General features: G+C 33.1%; 1 protein-coding gene across 1 annotated transcript in view; it reads right to left on the reverse strand.

Moving 5' to 3' along the window:
• LOC140433666 (uncharacterized) overlaps nucleotides 1-26647 on the reverse strand; it is an 86818-nt gene that overhangs the window by 9530 nt on the left and 50641 nt on the right. Inside the window, exons 2-13 of the mRNA XM_072521646.1 lie at nucleotides 21867-22120; nucleotides 14797-15200; nucleotides 14151-14637; nucleotides 13688-14007; nucleotides 13236-13474; nucleotides 10119-11240; nucleotides 9787-10060; nucleotides 8473-8779; nucleotides 8275-8345; nucleotides 7995-8218; nucleotides 6641-6771; nucleotides 4907-5083 (exon numbers count right to left, since the gene is read on the reverse strand). Of these exons, the coding sequence (XP_072377747.1) occupies nucleotides 4907-5083; nucleotides 6641-6771; nucleotides 7995-8218; nucleotides 8275-8345; nucleotides 8473-8779; nucleotides 9787-10060; nucleotides 10119-11240; nucleotides 13236-13474; nucleotides 13688-14007; nucleotides 14151-14637; nucleotides 14797-15200; nucleotides 21867-22120 (4010 nt within the window). The remainder of the gene's footprint in view (nucleotides 1-4906; nucleotides 5084-6640; nucleotides 6772-7994; nucleotides 8219-8274; nucleotides 8346-8472; nucleotides 8780-9786; nucleotides 10061-10118; nucleotides 11241-13235; nucleotides 13475-13687; nucleotides 14008-14150; nucleotides 14638-14796; nucleotides 15201-21866; nucleotides 22121-26647) is intronic.

A 26647-nucleotide genomic window follows, 5' to 3' on the forward strand; every position in this document is an offset into this window, starting at 1 on the left:
CAACTGTCTTCTAGCAAATTAACTTTCTTGATTATGTATAGGTTTAATGTCTCAATCACAACATGTTTTTCATAGCAAAAAAATCTACTGCAACAAATTTGGTTTGCTATCAATCTTATATATTAACTCACAAATAGAAGACCGTAAACAGGTAAATGCAATATACACAGATTTTTCCAAAGCACTTGATTATGTAGATCACCAAAAACTTTTGGGCAAATTAATTAATGTAGGTTTTCAATGTCAGGTTTGTCGAATGGATTAAGAACTCTATATCTGGTAGAAGTCAAAGAGTCAAGATAGATTGTCATCTGTCTGACAGTATCTCAGTAACATCTCAAGGAGGCCACACTTCTCCACTTCTTTTTATTGTCTTCGTTAACGATATCATTTTTGTTTCCTAAATAGCAATTGCCCAATGTTGGCGGATGACTTGAATTTTTGGAAAGTTATAGATAGCTTAAAAGGTTAAGCCTTGTTTCAAGATGACTTAGGCAGACTACAAAATTGATGCAATCAGAACAAACGCCACTTAAATGTAAAAAAATGTTGTTTTAGAAGTTTTTCTCGTAAAGTCAATAGAATTGAAACAAGCTGTACTATTAATACTTAGTCCCTGAATTATGATTCGTCTATTCGGGATTTGGGTGTAATTTTTGATGAGAAGCTCACTTTCTGTGACCACATGAACTCTATTTGAATAAAGGCATCTAAACTTCTTGATTTCGTTATTAGGAATTGCAAGTATTTTTTCATTGATTCAACAAGATTAATGTATTGTTGCTTAGTTCGAACTATTTTGGAATAATGTTCAGTTATTTGGTCATTCTACTTTCAGAACAATATTAATACTATAGAAAGGGTCCAGAGTACCATGTCCACACTACTATTGAAAATCATGATTATTCCTGTATTGAACAACAATTATCTTTACTCTCACTCAAGAACCGTCGTGATATGTCAGGAGCTATATTTATATACAGGGTGAGTCATGAGGAACTTTACATACTTCTACCATATGTAGAGTCCCTCAGGGAGCATATCATGTGGCCACTAAAAAATGTCAACTCCTCTTCTTATTAATTAACAGGGTGATTTGTGTAATTGACCATTTATTTCATTTTACTGTAGTGTTTATACGGCTCATTTGATTTTTTTAATTTTTGCATGATACAGTACACTACTATCAAGCATTCGACTGGTATTAGCTAAACTAAAAAATTCCAGGACTGGCTTTGGAAAAATTAATTTAGGGATTCGTATTAAATATTACACCCTGTATAAATTTTTTTTAAAATGCAATAAGTGATTTTCAAACTACATAAATAGCCAATGAAAACGACATTATGCGACAATGTTGTCGCACTTTTATTAAATTTTTAGTGAACGATCAAATCTTACCAAAAATAGAACAACCATAATGAAGTATCAAATTATAAGGTAATTAATTTAAACAAATGTTATAAATTTCAAACATTTTAATTAAAATGAGTTCCTACAACATAATCTAATACGTAGAAAATTAACATCTTTACTGTCACTTTGTATTATCTCTACGATAGAATCAATTGTTTTTCAATTTTAAATTTTTACTCATAGATCGTATTGGGGCATTATTTTCGATAAATAATAAATTAAATTGATTAAAAAGTCACACCTCTTGTATGTGTTAGTTTTTGTTGATTGTAAATGATTAAAATTTTATGTCAAATAGTATATTGCATCAACTGTACTAAATAAAAATAAATCTAAAAAAGTTTAAAATGAAGGTTGGCGTTGACCGTTTGCCGTTTCTTGATATTTTATACCCATTGTCATTATTGTCATTATCAATTGTTATTTATGTGTACAAGAATACATATTTCTTCTGTCATATCTACGTTAAGTACATTGCGTTAGTTTTGGTAGAGCTTTTGTTACTTTCGTTCAAAATGCCACATCAGTTTTCGACCACAGAATATGCAGACATAATATTTGTTTATGGATTCTGTAATGGGAATGGTAGGGCTGCTTGTAGAGAATATCGCAGGAGATTTCCTAATCGTCGAACTCCCAGTCATCCAACATTTGGGTCAGTTTTTAATTATTTGCGAGAAAATGGCACTTTTCCTAGTGGAACAACAGAGCGACATGCAGATGAAGCGCAAGAAGATGACATTATGGACGCCGTTACTATGAACCCTACAATAAGCACTAGACAAGTAAGTCGAGAACTCAATGTTACTCAATCAAAAGTAAGTAGAGTCTTACATAAAAATAATCTATACCCATATCACATTCAAATGGTTCAGCGACTACATGCTGGAGATGAGATCGATAGGTTGGAATTTTGTAGATGGATTAACAATAATCGACCAACGCTATACAGGACACTATTTACAGATGAAGCCCAATTTACCAGAGACGGGATAAATAATTCACGAAATTCACATGTGTGGGCAGAAGAAAATCCCCATGCTATTCGAGAACGTCGTTCTCAGTTAAGGTTTTCGGTTAACGTGTGGATTGGTGTCATAAATAACCAATTAGTAGGTCCTCACTTTTTTGATGGTCCTTTAACAGGGCAGGTCTATTTGAACTTTCTACAAAATATTTTGCCGAATTTGCTTGCCAACGCGAACGTTGCTATCGGCAGTGAGACAACATCTCAATAATGTTTATGGCAACAGGTGGATAGGACGTGCAGGTCCTATTTCGTGGCCTTCAAGATCCCCTGATTTCAATCCCGTTGATTACCATATTTGGGGACGATTGAAGCAACTAGTTTACGCAGTGAATATTAATAACCGACAGCAATTAATTGATAGAATTATACATTGTTGTAATACTATTAGAAACGATCCCCAGAGTATCCGTAATTCAATACGTCAATTAACAATTCGGCAACAAAAATGTGTACAGGCTGCAGGGTTCCATTTCGAAAATCTATTATGAATTATTTTTATTTTGTTACCATTATTGTATCTTTTCCAGTTCTAATTTATGGGTTTATCATAACTATGTACATATTTTTAGTTTTTTTTTTAAATTGTTCTTCGTTATTGTTAGTAGTTACTGTTTTTTGTTGTGCAGTGACTCAGTTTATCATTTCAATTAAAATGTTTGAAATTTATAACATTTGTTTAAATTAATTACCTTATAATTTGATACTTCATTATGGTTGTTCTATTTTTGGTAAGATTTGATCGTTCACTAAAAATTTAATAAAAGTGCGACAACATTGTCGCATATGTTGTTTTCATTGGCTATTTATGTAGTTTGAAAATCACTTATTGCATTTTAAAAAAAATATATACAGGGTTTAATATTTAATACGAATCCCTAAATTAATTTTTCCAAAGCCAGTCCTGGAATTTTTTAGTTTAGCTACTACCAGTCGAATGCTTGATAGTAGTGTACTGTATCATGCAAAAATTAAAAAAATCAAATGAGCCGTATAAACACTACAGTAAAATGAAATAAATGGTCAATTACACAAATCACCCTGTTAATTAATAAAGAAGAGGAGTTGACATTTTTTAGTGGCCACATGATAAACTGTTAATGGGGTTATCCCGTGTATTAAATAAATAAAATAAAAATAATTGGTAGTATTTCCCAACTAGGAGGAAAAAAAATTATTTACACTCTCAAATTCCTATTAAATATATGTGTAATATATTATTTTTTCGTTATTTTATGAGGTTTCTTTTAATTTTTTATGTATGTTAAATGTATCATGTTTACCATCTAAATCTTGTATGTCGTCAGACATTCCGTTTATTAAATTTTCATTCATTTCTTTGACGTTTATATCGGTAGTCTCTTGAATTACTACTCTTTTCGATAAACTACAAAATGTTTTCCGTCATCCATTTTTTGATTATTACTCTCTTCATTCTTTAATTTCTTTGTTTGTACTGCGATTATGGTAATTTTACGTTTTGCTATGCGTATTTTATTTCTCTATCTCTTATTATTTTGTTTTCCTCTTAAATAGTTCTATGTATGATAAATGCCAGGTCATATTGTTGAAGAGAGTTATTTTCTCCTCCAGAGAAGTATATAATGTGTCATTGATTTCCAGCTTTCCTATAACATGGCCATCTTACCTTACTCAATGTTAATATTTGTATACGGTTTTGTTTCAATTCTTGGATTACATTATGGACCTTTCCTCTCCTTATTATGATTCAAACATTCCGTATTCCAATTATGAGTTTTTTACAGCAAATACTGATATTCTTAGCACTCCTGCTTCGTTAAGAAACGTCATGGAGAGTATAGTCCTGTGATATTTAATATCATTGACATTTTAGAAACCTAAAATTTTCTTATTGTTTTTATGAGTAATTCAAAATTGGTTAGAGATTATCATCATTATCGAGGCCTTCCATTCCTGGTGGAATTTTTACCGCTCTTACTTAGAGCTCCTTGATTCGCTTATCGCGGTGAATCACTCCGCGTTCTTCTTGTGTACTGTCAAAGTTTGTTGTATGGTTTGGGTTACAATTATTTTCTTCCACTTATTTTGATCTAAGCATAAGTTTAATTTTAAATAAATCTTTTAATCTGTATTTGCTTTCTGTATTCCTCTTCAGCTTTCATCATCAATTAGCTTATATTTGTCCACTGCTAAACGTGGGCCTCCCGTTAAATTTTCCATCTATTTTCCACCTATTTTCCCTTCTTCAGCTTTACTTTTTACGAAACTCATCTTAATTTTATTCATTTTGTAACTTTACTTATCACTTATCACATTTTTCACTCTTCTAGAAAACTTGTTAAACTAATCACTTTTAGTTTCAACCAATAAGAATAGCCAGATGTCTATATAAGTGACGACAAAACCCAAATCCGGCTTCAATACCAACGGCAGAACAGGAATTATTTTTAATATTTAAAATATCAATATTATAATGCTTACCTTTTTGGGAGGTTTTTGGTCATAACCTCTCTCATTCCACACATCTTCCATGTTATAGAGATCTTCCGCTCCATAATTGTCGATGCCTCCCATATGATTTTTATTGAGTTCGTTTAGCATACCTTCAGTTAAAGGTGTAGGAGCTTTCTTTTTGTTATTTTTCTGCCTGTTCACCAGCTGAAAAAATAATTTTATTAGTGAATAAAATTTTTATATGTCATACCTACATTCAGCGGAATTTAATAACTACTTAATAATATAGGCTTTACTGGTTCACATCGTTTTTCCATCGTTATAACAATGTCTCGTATCTTTATATTAAGCTACCTTATAATTTATAGCATATACATGGTGCGGCAGATAAAAGTTGCTTATACCTTCGTTTTATAAAAGGGACACCCTGTATATTTTTTAATTTTAGAAATATTCACGTTATTCTGAACATTTTTGTTTACACTTTCCTATACCTATTGTGAACCGTTTTTGAGCTATAATGGTTTTTATATGAAAATTACACTTTTCTACTATGCATATAAAATTCAATACCCTCTAATGTAATTTGAATAAAAGTTTAAATTCATTAGAAACTTATAAACCAGATACAGCATTATCGTTTACAGTGTAGTTCCTTTTTTCGTTATACAGGATGCTGTAAAAATTAACATAAAACCGGCATCCTAAATTTTTGCCTAATTCTTTTTTTTTCAAATATAACTCCCTGTATGTGATTTATTATTTTAGAATTTTAGAAAATGTTTTTCACTATAGATCTGTATTAGTATTTTCTATACCTATCTCTTGCAGTTTTCAAGTAAATTAAATTTTATACATTTTTGTCACAAAAAGTTTATTTATCCTAATTTTATATACTGATAAAATGTCGTGTTCAAAACATAATGGATAAAATATGAAAGAGAAGAAAGAAAGATATGAATGCAAAAAAATAAACAAACAAGTACTTTACGACAAAGTTAGCAAGACAGTTATTATCAGTATCACGGTTCATGAGCGTATCGTAACATGAACAAGAACATCAAGAGTAGCCAGTTGAAGAAGATAATATTGATTTCTACATGCTTTAACTACTCAGCCATAGATGGACAACCTAACCAAATATATAATTAAAAATACTTAGTTTTTGTGACAAAATATTTTAAAACAATTATTGTTGTGAATTGTATATTTTAGGCTTTCACTTTCCAGCGATACTCATTATTGTAAGGCTATTGCCTTAGATTAATGAAACGGATTCATTAATCTACTAACTCGATGATCTAAGGCTATTGCACATCATACACAATTTTTTTAACACGGAGCGACCTCTTATAGATTCGTGAATAACTAGAATACGAAAATAAAATCAATAAATTTACCAGTTTGCCTTTAATTACATATTTTGACGAGCGTCAAAATACTATTAGTACGCATTAAAGTTTAATAAAATTTCATCTGTTTTTGGCATAAACACTTTGTCACTCAGCTAGTCACATTAATTTCGTAGTAATAACTTTATATTTCAATCTAAAATTTTACTTGCAGCGACATCTCGTGTAGTTGGGACATAGATTAAAGAAAGCTTTTACGCCACAGGGATTTTCTTGTAAATGATTTTTAAAGGGCTGTTCCCGCAAGTAACACATCGGATTTCTTTTATCTTTAATAAATTGAATTCAACGGAAGTAGGATTTAATTACTATTCCGTGATGTAGTTTTTATAAGGAAATACCAACTTACCACCGTAACTCCAAAGATGATGACGAAGAGAAGTGATGCTAATCCGATGACTATTACAGCAATAGCCCATTGCGGAAGAAGAACATCATTTTCTGCATAGCCCACCGTTGGATATACTTGTTTTGGTAACACTATAAAAAAAATAATAACATTTCTATATAGATATGAGAAAAAAAAGTATCGCATACACGCCGTATTTTAACACCTATGTTAGCGATTCCTTCTAGTTAGTGTATTAAACTGGCAAGTAACTGCTTGGCTACTAGAAAGACTAGAGAGGTATTAATACAGTGACATATAACTACCCATTTTTTGCACTAGAAATTTTTTGCAGCAATTTGCCATTAGCTTAACTATGCATTAACGTTGACAAATGTAGCACTTTTTACTAGGCAATATGAACAGTGATTTAAACTGTATCTTTTGAGAAAGAAAAATATTTTTTTTGCTTAAAATCTCAATCTGATCCATTGAAACTATTTTATATTCAACAATGCTTGCAAAAGAGCAATTTGTAAAGCCTACATTAAAGTTTAATCATAATTGATTTAAAATCTTTTAATGCTATATTTTGGAAAACCTAACCTATATTATCGTTAATATGAAGTGGTTATATAGGTATACAGCGCTATTTGATGCAATGTAGATGGCTTTTAAATACTCGTGTCTGCTTCGTAATGGGAAATTTAGGTTCAGAGGTGTATTACATTTCCACTGACAATGGATAAAGGTTGCATTCAAGATGTTTCATGTTTACTACAAAGTACATGCGATACGCAAACCTCTATCGTTAAAAAAAATAGTCTTTTTGTGTGACAAAAATCGTTAAATGAAAAGAGCTTTTAAAAAGAGAGATACAACAGGGGTAAATATAAGTAACATATGCAACAGAGAGAAAAAAAAAGAGAAGAGAAAGGGTGGCTGCGCACGTGAGAGAACGGTCTGGAAAGACGTATCACGCGCGTAAGCCAAGTGTGGTTTTAGTTGGTATGCATTGCACCATAGATGCATCCGAAGGCAAGACCCGTAAAAGGGGAATTGCGTTCGGATATACTCCGTCTACTCTGAATCCAACTCACGCCAGTTACGATTCACCTGGTACGGTCTTTAGAAGATTTATACTCTCAAAAAAAATTCTCTTTTTCTAGTATCAAATCAAATATTCCAAATATTGTTCTGAAAAAAATAAGTGTAAAAACCAATTATTTTTCTTTCTCCTAGGCGGTATTTCTTGAAATTTATTATTTAAAATTGTTGCTAATACCTTTATATACTCTTGTATGAATATATAAAAAAATGGATAAAATAATATTGTACAATTGATTTTTAAACAGTACAAATAAAGGTTTTTTACCCAAAAAGTCCGTGTACGCTGGATCCACAACGAAATTTCCCAAAGCCAACTTCCCTTCCAGCTTGATGGATTCGTTCAATGATTTTGCTTCCCTATTAGATCCTCCAAGTGTTGAGAGCGCGTCGTCCAATGACTCGTGGAAAAGCTTTTTGATTTCTTGAGTGTTTATCCTTCTACCTAAATCGTTGAGTTCAACTAAGTAGTCGACTAAAACACTTCCTTCACTAAAAGCAAAAATATAGTTGATAACAGATCTATGAAAACAAATGGAGGTAGTTACCTGAATCCGTCAATTCTGATTTTCTTATACCATCGATTTAGTAATGAAGAGGAACTGTATACATAATCCAACTAAAAGAAGATTAATATTATTAATTTGCCTACTGTTTATTGAAGAATATCAGCTGTTACTCTATTCACGCAATATAAAATGTTAAAAAAGTTGAATGTATTTATAGCAATGCATACAATAATTTACCTGACTCTCAACTTCGTTAGCCAAAACCTGCCATTCCTTAGTATTTCTATCTAAATACTCCGGTACCCACTTAATTCCCCCAATCAATTTAATAGTACCAGCCAGATCACATTCGTTCGAGCAAACGCCAGGCGTGGTTGGCTTCTGAGTTGTTGTAGTGGTAGTCGTGGTCGTTGTCGTTGTTGATACAGTTGTTTCAACTGCACGAGTTGTGCTAGTAGCTGCAGCTTTGGCAGCCTCCAGAAGTTTTTCGATTGAAATTGGGGTCGTTGAAGGCGTTGGCCAGCCGGTGAATTCAGTTGTTGCTCTAAAACAGATTGAGCATGTATTAGAATAACCTAATGATACTAATGGTCTCAGTATATATCAAGATGCATTATGCACAATAATGCGTTGTATAACGGTCAACCATAATATGATAAAGCAAGTGTACAAATAAAATATTCATTCTATTTTTATAGATATAACTGGATATTTTCACGACCAGTACGTTACAATATTCTATACTACAAAACTTAAATTAATAAATTTTACTCCACTTTTATTTTAACTTTTATTTAAAGTTTATTTTGTCAATTTACCCTCTGACCCCAATCCTTTATTATTTACTTTTTGAGCTATCCTCTTTCCAACGACCACTCATACGTCACGATCCAACCAGCCGTTCTCGAGCAGAACAACGTCAGAGTGGAAGTGAAGGGGCCCAATCGCTCTAACCTCTACTTTAATTTAAACAAATTAAGCTTACTCCGCTTTTACTGGTCGTACAATAAAACTTTCTTTTTAATCTTTGTTTTGACTTAGCTATAATAATCAATAAGTTAAAAATGTGTGCAACTCATAGGGAGCACTGTAGCTTAATTAATTTATAATGCAAAGTCGCTCATATTTCAAAGCAATAAATAAGGGGTAGAAACAATTTTTGAGCAAATATTTTTATTCCTACATAAATCCTTCTATCTTTTTTTTTTAAAATAAATTTCTGGCCCTGCAAAATTAATTTACGAACAATTAAACGAAAAGGTATTGACCTATCGGATCTACGAAGTCTTATTCGATTTGTAATTAAAGGAGCTAAAATATAATGTTTTTTGCATAAAAAGAAGAATGTTTAGTTTTCAAAACGCAATAAGTGAAATAAAAGAAAAGTTTAGAAACTTCGATTGTAATAGTAACTATTTTTTAATTCTTATAACTTTATAATAATGTTATGTTTTGATTTATTTCCTACAATACGAATGATGACAATGTGCAAAGATCCAGCGGATCTATTGTATGTGTCTAAGTACTGCTATATCATATTTTATCCATTACCTTGAAGGCCATCCCTTATGGATAGTAGGAGGAGTATTTCTAGGAGCTTCCTCATGCACCGGTCTGTGAGTCGTTCTACTTGCAGACTTCCTCGTTCCTCCACCAGGTCTCGAAGGGAAAACAACTTTTACACCACCTGGTTTGGTCTTGGTTTCACTTGTAGAGCTGGAAGGAACGTGCGTACTGGATGGAACGGTATCATTGTGAGAAGAATCTTTGTAGCCAGGCGGTAAAAGTGCTGATATGTCCACTTTAAAAGCACTAAGATCTGTAACTAAATAAATTATGCATATTTTTAATTTTATTCGTTTATATTATGAATAGTATGTTACCTTTAATAGGAGAAGCAGCTTCTGGACTTTGGGTGGATGTTTTTGGTAACTTATATCCATGAGGTAAAAATTTGGAAACGTCATCAGCTTTGGTGTTTTTAAATACACTACTTTCAGTAGAAGATTTGTATTTTGGTACCTTATAACCCGGAGGTAAAAATTTGCCTACATCATCAGCTTTTGTATTTTTGAAAATGCTGCTACTCTCAGTGGTTCTTTCTTCAGATTTTGGAAATTTAAATCCGGGAGGTAAGAACTTGGAGATATCATCAGCTTTTGTATTTTTAAAGATGCTGCTGCTTTCAGTAGTTTTTTCTTCGGATTTAGGTAACTTAAATCCTGGAGGCAAAAACTTGGATATATCATCAGCTTTGGTGTTCTTAAATATACTACTTTCAGTGGTTTTTTCTTCAGATTTGGGCAATTTAAATCCTGGGGGTAAAAACTTGGAGATATCGTCAACTTTGGTATTTTTAAATACGCTACTGCTTTCAGTTGTTCTCTCTTCGGATTTAGGAAGTTTGTATCCAGGGGGTAAAAATTTGGATATATCGTCGACTTTCGTATTTTTTAAAATACTGTCTTCGGTTGTTGAGGAACCTTCCGTTTTCGGAAGTTTGTATCCTGGAGGTAAAAATTTGGAAATGTCATCTGATTTCGTGTTCTTGAAAATACCGTGCTCAGTTGTTGTCTTTTCAGTCTCGTTAGATTTGGCTGTTGTAGTAGTAGTTGCTACAGTACTTGTTTCAGTCTTATTAACAATTTTTTTATCTTCTACTTTAACTGGTTTTACCCTACTTAAAATTTCTTCTAATAATTTAGAGCTTCTTTCATCACTGGCGTTTAATTTATATCCAGGAGGTAAGAATGAAGTAAGATCATCAACCTTTCGTGGTTGGTCACCTTGCGGTTGGTTGGGGTCAAACGGTTTCTTCGTCCTTAGACCTGGTCGTGGACGAGGCTTTCTTGTTGTAGTCCTTCGGTTACTGGGCGAGTACTTTCTAATATTCACTTGCGGGTAGGGAACTTTTGGAGTGGTTGTTGTAATTTCTTCCATTGAGGATATTTCCATCTTTTCTGGAGAATGCTCTTTAATGACTGCTATATTATTGCCCAAGCCTCCTAAAAAGCACAATTAATTAGCGGTTTATTTAGTATTATATTATATTAATTATTGTAGAAGACATTATACACTCCTGGACACAATTATCGTACCACTTTGTTGCTAAATGATAAATAAAAAAATAACGGTAATAGAACTTGTTTAGCTTAAATATATTGATAAGCAAATCCGGACATAATTAACTTTTGAGTTTATTTTTTGCTATATTATTATGATTATTTATTTCGAGTGGCCTCTTAGGTGGCCTATGTTTTGGGTGTCCATCACACAGCGATCAGCAGAGCATTGATAAGTTTCAGAAGACTGAAATACATACAAAAAGACCAGGAAAGGACAAGATATACCTAAATCTAAAAAACAAACAATTAGACAATTAATTTTGAATGCCTCAATATGTTCTGAGATACAGAAATTCTTGCAGTCGTAGCGTAAATGATTTGATAACAAAGTACGCTATTTCAGTATTTCTGATCGCACAGTTAGAAGATATCTACACAAAGCATATTTGAGTAATAGGAAGCCCACCACCAGACCTTTTCTCGTCAGACAACACCAGGTTAGTTGTTTAAAATTTGTTAGACAATACGTAGGATACAACGTACACGATTGGAACCGCGTTTGTTTACAATAGACAAGACGAAAATTAGATGGCGAGCATCAGATGACTGTTATAGGGTCTGGAGACCTAGTCTTTTTCCCGGGGGTCAGTTGTCGGAAGAAGTCCCATATTTTGTAAACGTATAGCCTATGGTACCTGGCTGGAGTTACTACCTATATACAGACCTACCCTTAATGGTCGTAGGTATATGAGGGAGGTCTTTGACGAACATTTAGTTTCAGTTGCACCGTTCATAGCCATAATGCTCGATCCAACGTGGCTGTGGCAGTTGTTCAATACCTTGATAAATTACCTGTTTATTATTTTTGGACTAGCTCTCACGCAGCCCCGATATGAATCCAATAGAACATGTTTGAGAGATGTTAAAAAGTTGAATTCGGCGTAGAAGAATCTGAATTAAAGCAAGCTACTCGTGAGGAGTGGGAAAACATACCACAGCAAAATCTTCCAAGGTTTAAATAAGAGGAATTCAACGAAGGCTTCAAGATGTTATTGTGGCAAGAGGTAGCAACAGAGAACAGACAATAATAAAAGTATAATCTGGTGCTTGAAGCTACTAAACTTTTGTTTTGTACGGAAGTTCAAATTAAAAAAAAAAGAATTCTTTCGCAACAAATACCTTATTAAATATGCGTAGACGGTTGAGTTTCGATTAAATTTGAGTCTCTTACCATTCTCTAACACGTGCTTTTGGGTCTACCCGTCATCAAAGTGACTCATAAGAAGACTCAAACCAAATCAAAACGCACCGACTAGTATGGCAATTATAGGAAAAATAATTACCAGAGTATGCTACTAGCGACCTCCAGTGAGGGAAGATGAAGTGAAATGTCGATAGCAATTAAAGTAAACTGTATACCCAAGCTTAATCAAGCCATTCAGAGCGATACTGGGAATATTTATATTCCACTATGCATCAAAAGTTTACCCATATAAATTACCATCATTTTTGTACTTATTTCGTCGAGTAGGGACGATAACAAAATAAATATACGTTATAGACGGTTGCGTTTCGATTAGATTTGAGTCTAACCATTCTCTAACACGTGTTTCTGGTATCAGAGATACTCGTAATAACTTATTATTTTAACTTCGTAGTGTTCAAATATAATTTTTTGATGGTCAATAAATAATATACTAATGAAACCATAGTTGAAACCAAGTGGTGTGATAATTTTGTCCGGGAGCTAATATATATTTTATATACGTTGTAGATAGGTATATATATATATATATATATATATATATATATATATACAGAAATATTTTAACAGATAAGTAGGAAGCAATGAAATGGATGACTAAAAAAGTTATAAAAAAGGGATTCAACATTGAGCTTGGAAAGGATAAGGAACAAAAAAGAGTTTAAAATTACCTGTTAAAAGCCCACTGGATAGATCGGATTGCACTCTATCCAATTTATCGTTTAGACTTTCCGTGGAGGTGCGCAATTTAGGAGTAGTAACCGCTGTTGTTTCTTCTGTAGTAGTTTCGTCATAATCCTCTTCAAATTCAGTTTTTGGTACTGTATGATGGTGGCTCATTTCTTCGATGGAATGCTCATTTAGAAGTTTAACTCTCACATCTTGCTCTACTATAGAAGATGGAAGATATCTATAAAATAAAAACGTATAAACCACAGCTTGTAGTTGGTTGGTATTAAATTATTTAAAGAAACTTAAATTTAAAGTCTTAATCCTACTGATTTTTTGAAGATAGTTGTAATATTAGATTGGTTAATTATTTTATGATCTACATATTTTTACTAGAAACTAATAAACTAGTAAAAATAAAAGACTAAACCTAAAAGTTGGAATAATAATTTACCTAGCACCAGAGACACTCCGACTAGTTTGCACTGAAGCGATAACCACCCATGTGTCCGTAGTATTGTCGATCGAGAATGACGGATCAGTTGTTGTTTTTAAAGGAGTTGTAGGGGCCGGATTGGGCGTTGCTGAAGCTATTATTGTATTGTTGACAACTGTTTTACTCGTCACTACAGAAGTAACTAGTTCTGGCTCTTGTTTTCCACTATCCTCAACAGAAGAAGGAACTGTATGGACTACTGCAGGTTTGGTAGCTTCTACAGAAATAGCTTCTTGGGAACTTAGTTTGGCAATTGGCGAATTGGGTTCGAGCTTGAGCTACAAATTTATTTAATAATAAAAAATAAGTTGCTATAAATGTATTTAGTGTCACTTATAATTTTGTGATCGGGAAAAGACATAATTTGTTTTATATGTTCAGAAATATATAATGTAACTAAAATTTCTGCACAACACCTTACCTTTCGTTCTTCACTTAGGTCGTCCTGCTCTTCATTTTCTTCGTTTCCGTGAATATAATTTTCCACTTGACCAGCTTCACGAGAAGAATAAATTTCATCTGAGTAAAATTCAGTGCTATCAAATGGTTCGTGGGTGTAAGTTTCTTCTTCCGAGTGCTCACCGGAACTAATCGCTTCGTGAGAAGCATTCGAAGACTTGATCACTTCAACTTCGTCGTCGTTATTAGAACCATAATTTTTTTTGAGTGGTTCTTCCAATAGCGGTTCTAAGTCGACGGTTTTTGGTCGTTTAGATATTATCTTTTTAGTTTTTACTCTATTAACGGACCTCTGTTCCGAAGGGGCTGATTGTGTGGTAGGTATTAAACTTTCTGTTGTGCTAGAAATAGCCGAGGGATTGTACACCTCACCATTTGAGTCAACGAAGTACTCATCCACTACAGCTTTGCTGGTTGGTTTACTTGGATCTGGGGCTACGATTCTTGCCCTGAAAAGATAAATTATTGATACAAAGTTGTACTATGTGACCAAGCTACAAAATATGTTTTAAAAGGTTTTTAGAAATTCGGCGTTCAATAAAATTTTCTTGCAAAGTAATCCTTTAAAAATTGCTGAAAAGAAAAATAAAAAAATCGTGACTTTTTACCTGTGGTTTAAGAATGCGTTCCTGCCAGCTCCTCCTATTGAATTTCCAGCACTTTCTTCCAGCACATCACTAAAGTCTGTACTTTTTTCTGGGAATGGTCTACTTGGCCTAAACTCTTCGTATTGTACAGGAGCTTCTACTGGATTCTGCAGAGTTATTTCTCCGAGAAAAGTTTCAGTCTGAGAAGGGTCTCGGTTATGATGTTTCGCAAACAAATGCGAATAATTGGGTCTTAATGTTGTTGGTTGCAAATTTAGTGCATCCTGACTGTACGATCCTAAATTTTGTGGGCTCTGAGTTTGGAAGGACGACGGAGAGCTGACAAGTTTTCTTGGTACCGTGTTTTGGTTTTGGTTCTGATACGAGAATTGGCTGAACGGATGGTTCACAGAATTCTGAGGGAACTAAAATAAAATATATTTTTAAAAAGGTGTGTTTTTTGGTTTTTATATAAAATATAAAATTTGCATATTAATTTTTAGCAAGGAGCCAAATATATGAATTGGCGGAATTGATATTTTAGTACAATTTTTCGATTCACCGAACTTCTCTATATCTGCCAATCCAACGATTAGCAAATTGCTGATCTAGATAGTTCCGTACTATTAAAGGACAATGAGGTGGAGCTTCATCCTGTATGAACCACATATCTCTTCTTTGATTAAGTGGCAATTCTTCTAGATCGTCGAATATTGTAGTTTGTAGAAATGAAATGAATGAATGTTTGTAGTCTAAATACGACTTACCATTCAAATTTGCTGGTAATTTATAAGGACTCAACAAACTATCTCCAAATATACCGCACCCTACATTAATTTTAAATTCATGTTGAAAATGTGACTTTTGAAATCGATTTTTAATATCACAACTATGGCTGTTTCTCCAGTTAAGTACTCTTTTACGTTTAAATGTGTCTAGTCAGTAAAAAGAATTTTTTTAATAAAATTACGATTTTGATTGTTTTACTTATCATCCCGTACATCGGTTTTTTAGGAGGCTAATATTGAAGAAGAAACAGGCTTTAAAGCCTACATACAAGAAGGAAGAAGAATAAGAAGATCCCGTACATTCTGTACGGTAGTAAAGTGGTAAGATCGTAGATTTTTTTTTCAATACTGGAATAACTGAACAGTGGCTTACTCCAGTCATTGCAAATAAACGACGAGTGCCTAGTTCAAAATTATTAGCAATTCGCACTAAAATGTCATCCTCCTAATCGACTTTTAAAATATTTTTGGTCGTCCCATATCACTTTAAGGTTAAACTCTCTAGTATCTTTTAATTGACTAAAAATATTTCTAAAAGTGGGCGATTGGGTTGAAATATGTCTGGATAAATTTCTCGATATCTTCGTGCTGCAGCAAGACAGAAATAATTTTCTTGTACATAAACACAGAGCATGTCTCGCTTTTCAAGATAAGTAAAATTGTTATGCCGCGGCATTTTCACTGAATCAGCTTTTTAAATTTTACAAAAATTAACATATTTAGTGACAGTAACAACTAACAGCAATGACAGTATCATACTACATTTGAGTGCAAAATAATCGACACAAAAGTGATATTTGATGTTACACCTTTGGTTTCAATGTAAGAAGTATGAAAATAAAAAGGTGTAATGTGAAAACAATAACTTTTTTATTGAAATTACAAAAACTTTTATTGCGTTATTTGGAAGACGCATTATAAAAACAGTATGCAATACGAACAGAATTTCCTAAATTTTCATCATTGGAACTAACGGAAGACCGACTTTATGAACAGAGAAATTATCAATTACAAAATGAATTTCTTTATATTTCAGTATTTGATATTTTTCATAGATCGAATGACTTTTCTAATAAATTCTTGAGGCATTGCTTCCCATTCATCATCAAGCGCAGTTCTCAATTCCATTATGCTTCTTTGTAAATGATTTCTGTCCTGGACTCTTTATTTAAGCTCATCCCAAACATGCTCTATTGAATTTATGTTCGGGGTCCACGCAGGCCAATTTATTGTAGGTATACCGATCTCAATCAGATAGGTGGTAATGACTCGTGCGGTATGGCATCGTGCATTAAAATAAAGGCATCACCAATAAATCCCGCGTATGGAACCACATGTTCCTCTAAAATGTCTTTGATGTAACGATTCGCCGTTAAATCTCCTCCACGTCCTCCACCAGTCACGAAAACCAGCTCGGTTTTCTTATTCATGGAAATGCCTGCCCAAAACATACAAGAACCACCTCCATATTACACAAATTCTCGTACACAACATTGAATAAATCGCTCTCCTGGACTTCTATAAACTCGACGGCCCTTGTCGTTGCCATAAAGGCAGAAAATAAAGACATTTCTTTGCAGTTTAGAACTACGACACATAATGGTTAAGTGCTATATTTGGTCTATACTTTTGTATGGAGCAGAAGTGTGGACACTAAAAGTATTAACTATGAACAGAATTAAAGTATTGGAAATGTGGATTCATAGATGGATGCTGAAGATACCTTAGACAGCAAGGAAAACTAATGAGGAAGTACTAAGGAGGGTCAACAAAGATAGAGAATTGGTAAAGACTGTTGTAATTGTAAAAAAACATCAAAAAATGTCTTATCTGGGACATATAGTAAGGGAAAATAGATATTAGATATGACAACTGATCCTTAAAGGCAACATAGAAGGCCGTAGAGGTGTAGGAAAAAAATTCTTGGTTAAAAAACATTCGTGAATGGACTGAGATGTCAAATGCAGAACAATTATTCTATGTGGCAGAAGATCGGAAAGTATTCGCAATGGTGATCCCCAACGTCGGATAACTCTGATGTGGTACGCGTAGAAGAAGTACAGTACCTATACTTCCTGCCAAGTATGATAAGAATATGTCAAATAATTTTAAAGTACTGGGTACAGATAATTTTTAAATTTTTAAATAAAGCACCCTGTAACTCTGTAAGGAGCCAAATTTTATTGAAGTGATTTGAGTTATTAACCTTAATATTTTGAGTCCAGGAATCTATAGTTGAAATATTTCAAATTATTAATGAAACACCCTGTATATTAATTTACATGAAATAATATTAATTGAATTCTAAAATTGTGGGCGTATCTTTTTTATCAAATACAAGATTGGATGAAACCAATATAATAAATAAAATAAAAGAAGGAAAGACTACAATTAAAATCGATTATATAGATCGACGATACTACACGCAAAACTAAATACTTAAAATTTAAAACAATAGTGAAAAGCTTCTCAGGTTATGGCTCAAAGACATGTAAAAGAACAAAGAGGATGACAAATAAAATAATTTGATCGATCTATTTTGTTAGAATCTTCCTCGTAATCTTCGGCCTACTACCTTTTCTTGGATAATAAGTGTTTCCATATTTTCTGGGTCTGCTCTCATAACATGTGCAAAGTATTTTAATTGTTGAAGATGAACTGTGCTGGCAACCGTTTGCTGACTTTGACTTTTAGCTCATTTAGAATTGAATTATTTGTCCTGTGGTTGGTCCATGGAATTTGTAATATTCTTCTTGAACAGAACAACTCAGTGGCGCGTATCATTCTTTCCGCTTGTCGTAGGCTCCAAGATTCACATCTGTATGACAGTATTGATAATATTAAGCAGTTAATCAACCTCATTTTAGAGTTTGTGAAATTTGAGAGTCCTTCCATATCTTGGCCATCTTTCCTACGACGACTTTTGCTAGATTACGTCTACGTTTTATTTCTTCCTATAGTGACCCTGTGTTTGTGATCAATGATCCCAGATATAAATAAGAGCTCACAACCTTAAACCCGTCAATAGTAGTTATGTGTGAGTGATTGTTATGTAGGCTATCCACTACCATGATCTTGGTTTTGACATGTTTAACTGGTGACCAAATATTTGACTATCAACCAGTCATGTGAGATCAATGCAATTTTAACTATTTGCAAGAAAGGCTGTGTCGCCTGCAAAACGTAATGTGTAAGCTCTCCATTAATATTAAATCATTGTAAAAACAGTATACGAAATGACGAAATAGAAACCAAAGAACCTGAGAACTTGGAAATGGAAACCAAACATGCCCTTACTGAACAAGATGTGTGTATTTAACAAGAATAAATGGCGATTGGAATGTGGTACACGGCAAACAGCTGTCATACCACGGAAGTAAGTAAGTAAGTAAAATTGTGAGATAGTAAATTGTGATTTTATATTCGTCATGTATACTCATAGAATCTGTTCGTCAATTTTAATTTTAAAGCATTCTAAATGTTTTCATAAAAAAATTGGAAAAATCCGGGATCTATTTCCTCCGATGTTAAAAATTAACTCCCTAACATTCCACCTTAGAGCCCAGGGAAATAAACTTTTTTTCGTGACACTCGTCCGGCCAGGCAAACGACAGTAGTTGTTTTGAGTAGTATGAACCCCTATAACAAGAACCTATATGTTTCCTGCAGTCAATTTTTTGGACTTTATTTGTTATTAGTCGACTAATTAGTTATTAACAAATTCAGGTCAAAAAACGGTAAATTTTGTCAAAATGGCGTTTTTTAAATATTCTTATCCTTATTTGTTGCTTAGAAAGTTGCAAAATGAGTCAAAAATTTTGGTTTTTTATAAATGTTAATATGTTTTTTTTTAAATAAATTTATAAACTTTACATTACATACAATGTTGGGTCATGTCTTGTGGGTCTTGTGGTGCTTAAACTATGATCAAAAGTTTTAAGTCGATCGGTCAATTAGTTTAAAATTTATTATGTAGTTATAGAAATTATACGGATAGCTTCTTAAAGAAGAAAGTTTATTCTATACATGTTAAAAAAAATAAAAAAAAAAAATTTTAAATACCGCAAAACAGTTTTACAAGAACATGTTGATTTTTTGTTTATAACCAATTAGAATAACTTTTTAACCATTGCTGCAAGAATATTATTTTTTCGTATTTAGAAAGCATGCATTTTATACAAATTTAAAAGAAAAAAATATTGACCTAGAACACTTTGGGACAAAGTTAGTGCACATTTTTTAATTGATAGCAGCTTTGTTTATAACAATTAAGATATACTATTAGGGCCCTATAAAATAACACGGTTTAAAGTTTTAATGTGCAAAAATTAACATTTATATAAAACCGAAATTTTTGACTTATTTTGCAACTTTCTAAGCAACAAATAAGGATAATAATATTTAAAAAACGCCATTTTAGAGGTTTTTATATAACTTATAAGATTCCTACTCTCAAATTTGTTTTAAATTCTTTAATTTTTGCTGATAGTCAAAAAAACCAAAAATTTACCGTTTTTTGACCATAATTTGTTTCAAAAAAATAGACTGCAAGAAACATATAGGTTTTTGTTACAGAGGTCCATACTACTTAATACAACTGTCGTTTGCCTGGCTGGTTTAGTATCACAAACAGGATACTTTTTTTTTGCTTATTTACCTGGTCTATAAAATTTCAACAACGAAAAAATAGATTGTAATAACTTTAACAATATTAATAAGTAGCCATGTATCGTAAGTTGTTCAAAATTAATTTAACATTGAATATAACGTTATTGTTATGATCCACAGCAAATAAAATACCCAAACACACTAAAAACAATAAAGTCTGTATTACATTATGCGTCAGAATATACAGTAGTGAGATATTAGTTATCGCGATGATAATGTAAATATTCAAAATGTGCTCCATTGCGCTGTGGACGGTATTTATAACGATCATGCATATTTTGAAACATGTTCTGAAGTGTAGACTGCTTTAGAGTTCTGATTTTCTGACATGATTTAGACACAGTTTTGGATGAATCTGGACAGCTGAAAATGGTTTCCTTTCGGTGTTAGGTAAAAAAATCCACCACGTCGTTAAACAATCATTGAAGTAACATATTGTTGATTTTTATTTCAGGGCTGTTAGTCGAAGCCTTCGCTTTGGTGACACCAACACCTGATTGAGGACATGTACATGATTTTTGTTTGTTGACAAAGTTACTGGCCTACCGGGCCACTTTTTGACTGGCAACATATGAGTTTGATTAACTACGTTATGAACGTAGTGTTCCAGTGATGCAGTGGTATCTTAGGCTATATTGGTATTTCAATATTGTTGTTTGGTAGTTTAATTATTGTATTCTTTCATTATTTTTGTCAAAATATGTGTACCTGTAATCGTTTACGAGTTACACTGTCTTTATTAATGTTCTTAAAACGGAAGTGAGTCGGAATTGGAATCCGTTGTCAGTTTTTCTCTATCTATTACAGTTTTTTCAATTTAAGCTTGAACAGACGGACGGACGGACGGACGGGTAGATAAACATAACCTATATGATAGAAATTTTATTTTCGTGTTATTATTTCGATCCAATTAGACGTAAATTGTCTGAAACCGTAACCAATAAAATTTTTACAGGTGTAATCCATCAAAACGGGGACAAATAAACAGTTCAATCGATATAAAGTTTAAACTATCTATGTAGACTTTGTAAAAAGCCATATCTAAATCTGTGCTGCATAGAATAGGCAAGGAAAGAGAACTTTTTAACACAGTAAAAGTTAGAAAAACATCATACCTAGGCCACATACTGAGAAATAATAAGTACCACTATGCCCAACTTATAGTGAAAGGAAAAATCGAGGGAAAGAGAGGCCTAGGAAGGAAAAGACTATCGTGGCTCAGAAACATCCGACAATGGACAGGGCTAAATTTTGAACAGCTAATAAGAACAGCTGAAGATAGAGAAGATTTTAAAATTGTAGTAGCCAACCTCCATTGAGGAGAGGGCACTTTAAGAAGAAGAAGATATCTAAATCGATTATTAGTCTCTCCATTGAATGCTGCTAATACAGAAACATCAAATTGAATAGTATAAATCATCAAGAAAAATGACTTAAGTAAATTTAACATTTAAAAATATTTATAGTGCGATATAATAGCAATAATCTACAATTATGTGTATAGATCTCCAATAAAATGTAACTGTAAAATTAAAAAAATATGATAATTCTTAGGTTAAATTAGAAAAGACTAAAATTTGACTCCAAGTAAACGGTTACGTGAGACGAATATAAATTTACTTTTAGGACACTTACGTTAATGACTTGAGTCCTAGGCGTGGAAGGAAATCGGTACTGCGGAAGAGTCTGCCTTAGGTGCACCGGAAGATCAGATGTCTGGAGATCGGGGTGTAAATAACTGCCATGCTGCGGAGAGTCCAACGTCTGAAAACCAGCCGGTGATTGTCGAAAAGGAATGATATCCGACGGACTAATATACTGATTGTGGTTTTGCTGATAGGGGACGAACCCACCCCCGGCCTGTTGTCCCGTGTAGATGTAGTCCTGGCCTGAAAGTGAAAAACGTTTTATTAATGACAGCCAAACATGTTTCATTCGAGAGGCGGGAGATTCGTTTTGAATTAGAGGGTAATTAGGGCGAGGAAAAACGATTATAGGGGTACTGGTGGCCCTTAACGAGTTTGTTTTGGATTTATTTAGGTTGGCTTCTACACTGTAGGAATTTGTGCACTTTATTATAGCTGTTTAGAATCGTAAACTACATCCTCATATTTTGTTTACGTAACTACAATTTATTTATGTATATATATATATAATATATATATATAATATATATATATATAATATATATATATATAATATATATATATATATATATATATATATATATGTATATATACATATATGTATATATATAATATATAAGTATATACAGGTATACGTATAAGTTTATGTTTTAAAACATAATGAAAAATAGTCAAAAGTAGCTAATTTGTTTTATTTGCTCCTGATAGGAGTAATTTTTTCAGAAAAATAATTAATCTCACGTGGGCAGACATTGGCAGCGTAAGCAGATTTTTGACTATGCTTGAGCTAACATTAACGATAACGATTTTTAAAAAGTAAAATCGTAATTGTTATGAATTTATTTAACTAGAATATATGCTTAGCTTAGGGAAATTGTAGACGCTTAAAATTAAATGAAAGTCTGTTGGAATCATCGGTTTATCTCTCCTTCATTCTTAGCTCGTTCGATTGCACAGTCGGGGTTGATTAATCTTACCCAGCATAATAGGAACTAATCCTATTTTTAATTGTAAATTGAAGGGTGGGAGTCCAGGCAATTTCAATAAATTCAAAAGCACCGTAGGATAGTTGTCACTGATTTGAACGAAAACAACTTTCCTGGAAGAAAATTCTAAATGGCCACATTAAGATTATCGACATCTTTATTTTTTGCCGTAAATATTGCTCGTTCACTCAGACAATTATGGTTAAACAACTGTTGCGCTATGTCTGAAAAAAAAAAGGTGAATCGGTTCATCTTTTAAGTCTGTGAATAAACAGAAATCTGTGAGTAATATGATGAATCGGATGAAGATGTCACGTATGTCCGAATCCCAAACGAAGAAATATGTCGTAGAATAAAAATAACAGACGCTATCGAAAAAATCGCGTCATTAAAATGGAATTGGGCAGGACACCTCGCCAGATTATCAGACAACCGATGGACAAAACGTATTTTAGAGTGGAGACCAAGGCAAGAAGCAATACGGAGCAGAGGACGCCGACCAACTAGATGGAATGACGACCTGAAGCGTGTTAGCAATAACTGGATGCAAGCCGCACAAGACAGAGACAGATAGAAAGAGCTGAGGGAGACCTATGTCCAGCAGTGGACGTATACAGGTTGATGATGATGATAACTCCGAGATACTTGGATGATTTTAGGCATGCATTTAGTTCCTCCCCAGCAGTTGATTGGGGAATAATTGAAAGAGTCTAACAATAGAATCATCGCTCCACCAAAAATGTGTAGGTTGTTACTAATATCTTTCAAATCTATCCAGTAGCTATAGTAACCTCTTGTGGACCATTGTACGTTCGTCCGAAATGATTGCGCTATTTTGGAGAGGCTGCCAGATGGTGTTTCATTGATTTCTATGTTTAATTGTAATTTAAGGCAGAATGTATAGTTCGTCCGCTTTCTAGCCGCTGGGCTTAGTGCGATGTGATCCTTGCCAATAACAATAAAATTAGTAATGCTTGTTCTGTCCCTTTCGGAGCATCAAGGAAGTAAAAATAAAATAAAAGAGTAAATGACAGAGCAAACAATTGAATGAGCATACTGCAGGTCTTTTAATATTCCATAGTCTAAGCTATCTTCCTTGCTTAATATTTATGTGAGTTTATGAAGGCACCCTATTTGGCAGTTACAACATATTTTGTATTTCGTAGTTTCATGTTATGTTATTCACCACATAAAGTAATCAATTGTCATTTCAATATTTAACTTAAACTAAAAATAAACTATTTTATTACCGTATGGCTTGATTTATTACGACCTTAGAAAAAATATTCTACAAAACTCATAAACTGTCTTTTTTCACTCATGTGCGGCTCGTGCGCGCAATCGCAATTTTCTCATGTGTGAAAAAAATCTACTTTATGTAATTATTGCATAAATTACTATTACCTACCTCATACAATAAAGCATTTATTTACTTTTGAAACTACCATTTACTTAATGGCTCTATTGACTATTGGCGTCAATATAACATATAATTAAAAATAAACAAATACGACTAAAATATAAAAAATATTGCAACAGTTACGGCAACCAGGGTACGTGATTATTTCGTATTAATTAGTGTTAACATACTCAATATTTACTAAAGCAAGTTTCAAATAAATTTTTTATTTTTCTATCATTGTTTAATGACTCTTGTTTGTTTACTTTTACCGAGTTTTTGCTGAATCATACAAACATGGATAAATATGTATTGTTTCAAAAGTTAAATATTATTTGATTGTTTTCAAATACGTCAACTTTACAACGAAAAATTGAAAATAAAATTTAATGTGCATATTACGTTCATTTAGTGGGTAGCTTTGTCGACAACGTGCATGCGGAAATAGAGAAAAAAACAGGAATCATTGCAGTGCGAGCGGTTAAATATTTCTATTCGTCACTTTTATTGTTGGTTTTCCAGCATTGTGTTCGGTAGTTCGGCAATCACGTAACGTGGCAAATGGTGTATTTCGAGAATCCGCTAAATTGTTTGCTTACAATAGATAGCTTTATTATTGTTGTTTTTCGATAGTCGCCGTTGTTCCATCAAATCCAATATCTCATCTGTCATCCAAGCTTGCTTTTTTGGCTTTGAGTGACCCGTTAATTTAATTAACTCCTGTTCAGAAACACCTTGCTTGAGCAAACTTACACAGCTGAAGATCGATGACCATGGTTTGTTATTTTATGTTTTTTTTGTATCTATTCCAATTTTTTTAAGCTGACATTTTTGTCCACTTAGACACGGTGTTGATTCCAAGTGGACAGTTTTTAAACCAAGGTCCATCCTTCCAGTTGGGCTGAATGGTAAGAAAGAGTCTGTATGATAAAATCTTTGGTCCCCTTTTTTCCATTAATTTCAAAAATAATCTAACTGGACATAATTTTTCGTTTGATGAATTTCTTATCAACCATTTGCTGCTTTTGTCTCGATTTATCTCGATTTTAGCTTTTGTTAGAGGGTTGCATGATTTTAGTATTTGATTGGGTATTATTGAATATATTTTTATCAGTTTCATTTTAAATTTAAAGTAAGTTACCTTATTGTCTTCCTTCTATGTATGCCTTCATATTTAATAAAATACGCTTATTCTATTGTACCAACAGAATGGCTGAAATCTGAGTTTATTGCACTTCCAAAAAAACCAGGAGCCAAAAAATGCGAAGATTACCGTACTATAAGCCTCATGAGTCATCTCCCAACATTGTTCCTAAAGATAATTCATAAGAGAATCTACAAGCTGTGTGAAAGTCAAATTTACCCCTACTAGTTCGGGTTCAGAAATGCTGTTGGTACTAGAGAGGCTTTGTTCTTAGTACAAGTCTTATTCCAGAGATGCAGAGACGTCAACTGCGACGTATACGCATGTCTGGTTGATTACGAGAAAGCATTTAATCGAGTACAGCACGCCAAGATGATGCAAATATTGAAATAATCAAATACTGAAGTAAATGATTCAAATACTGAAATAATTAGAAATCTTTACTGGAATCAGACAGCAAATTTCAGAGTTGAAGGTGAACACACTGACTATGTGTAATCATGCATGGAGTGAGGCAAGACTGTATTTTGTCTCTTCTAATCTTTAATCTGTACGCTGAAAGAATATTTTATCGAAGCTTTGCACGAAACTGAAAAAGGTATTCTACTAAATGGTTACCGGCTAAACAACATCAGATATGCAGATGACACCATAGTATTTGCGGACACTTAGAAGACCTTCAAGTTGTTATGAACAAAATCACGTATTACAGTCAACAATAAGAACTCAATATAAACGTTAAGATGACAAAGCTTATGATAATTAGCAAGAAAAGGACAACAGAAGGTCAACTCTACGTCAATCAATCCCCTGTAGAAAGAATGACGCACTACAACTACCTCGGCACCATAATAAATGAAGAATAGACCAACAACCAAGAGATTAGAGCATGCATCGAAAAAGCTAGATCCACCTTTAATCGGATGGGGGCTCTCTTCAAGAGTCACAATCTCTCTCTTGATACAAAAGTAAGAATGCTACGTCTCTCTGTCCTTTTTTATGGTGTTGAATCATGGACCTTGAACGAAGATATGTGCAGAAAACTGAAAGCATTTGAGATGTGACTATATCGGAGAATACTTAAGATACCGTGGACTGACCAAGTCACAAATGAGGAGGTCCTCATAAGAACGAATAAGAACCGAAGTGTACTGACCACCATCAAATCTCGAAAGTTACAATTCTTTGGACATATTATGCGAAATGAATCCAGATATGCTCTCCTTCAAGCTATCCTGTAA

The sequence above is a fragment of the Diabrotica undecimpunctata genome, chromosome 2 (assembly GCF_040954645.1).
Source record: "Diabrotica undecimpunctata isolate CICGRU chromosome 2, icDiaUnde3, whole genome shotgun sequence".
NCBI lineage: Eukaryota > Metazoa > Arthropoda > Insecta > Coleoptera > Chrysomelidae > Diabrotica > Diabrotica undecimpunctata.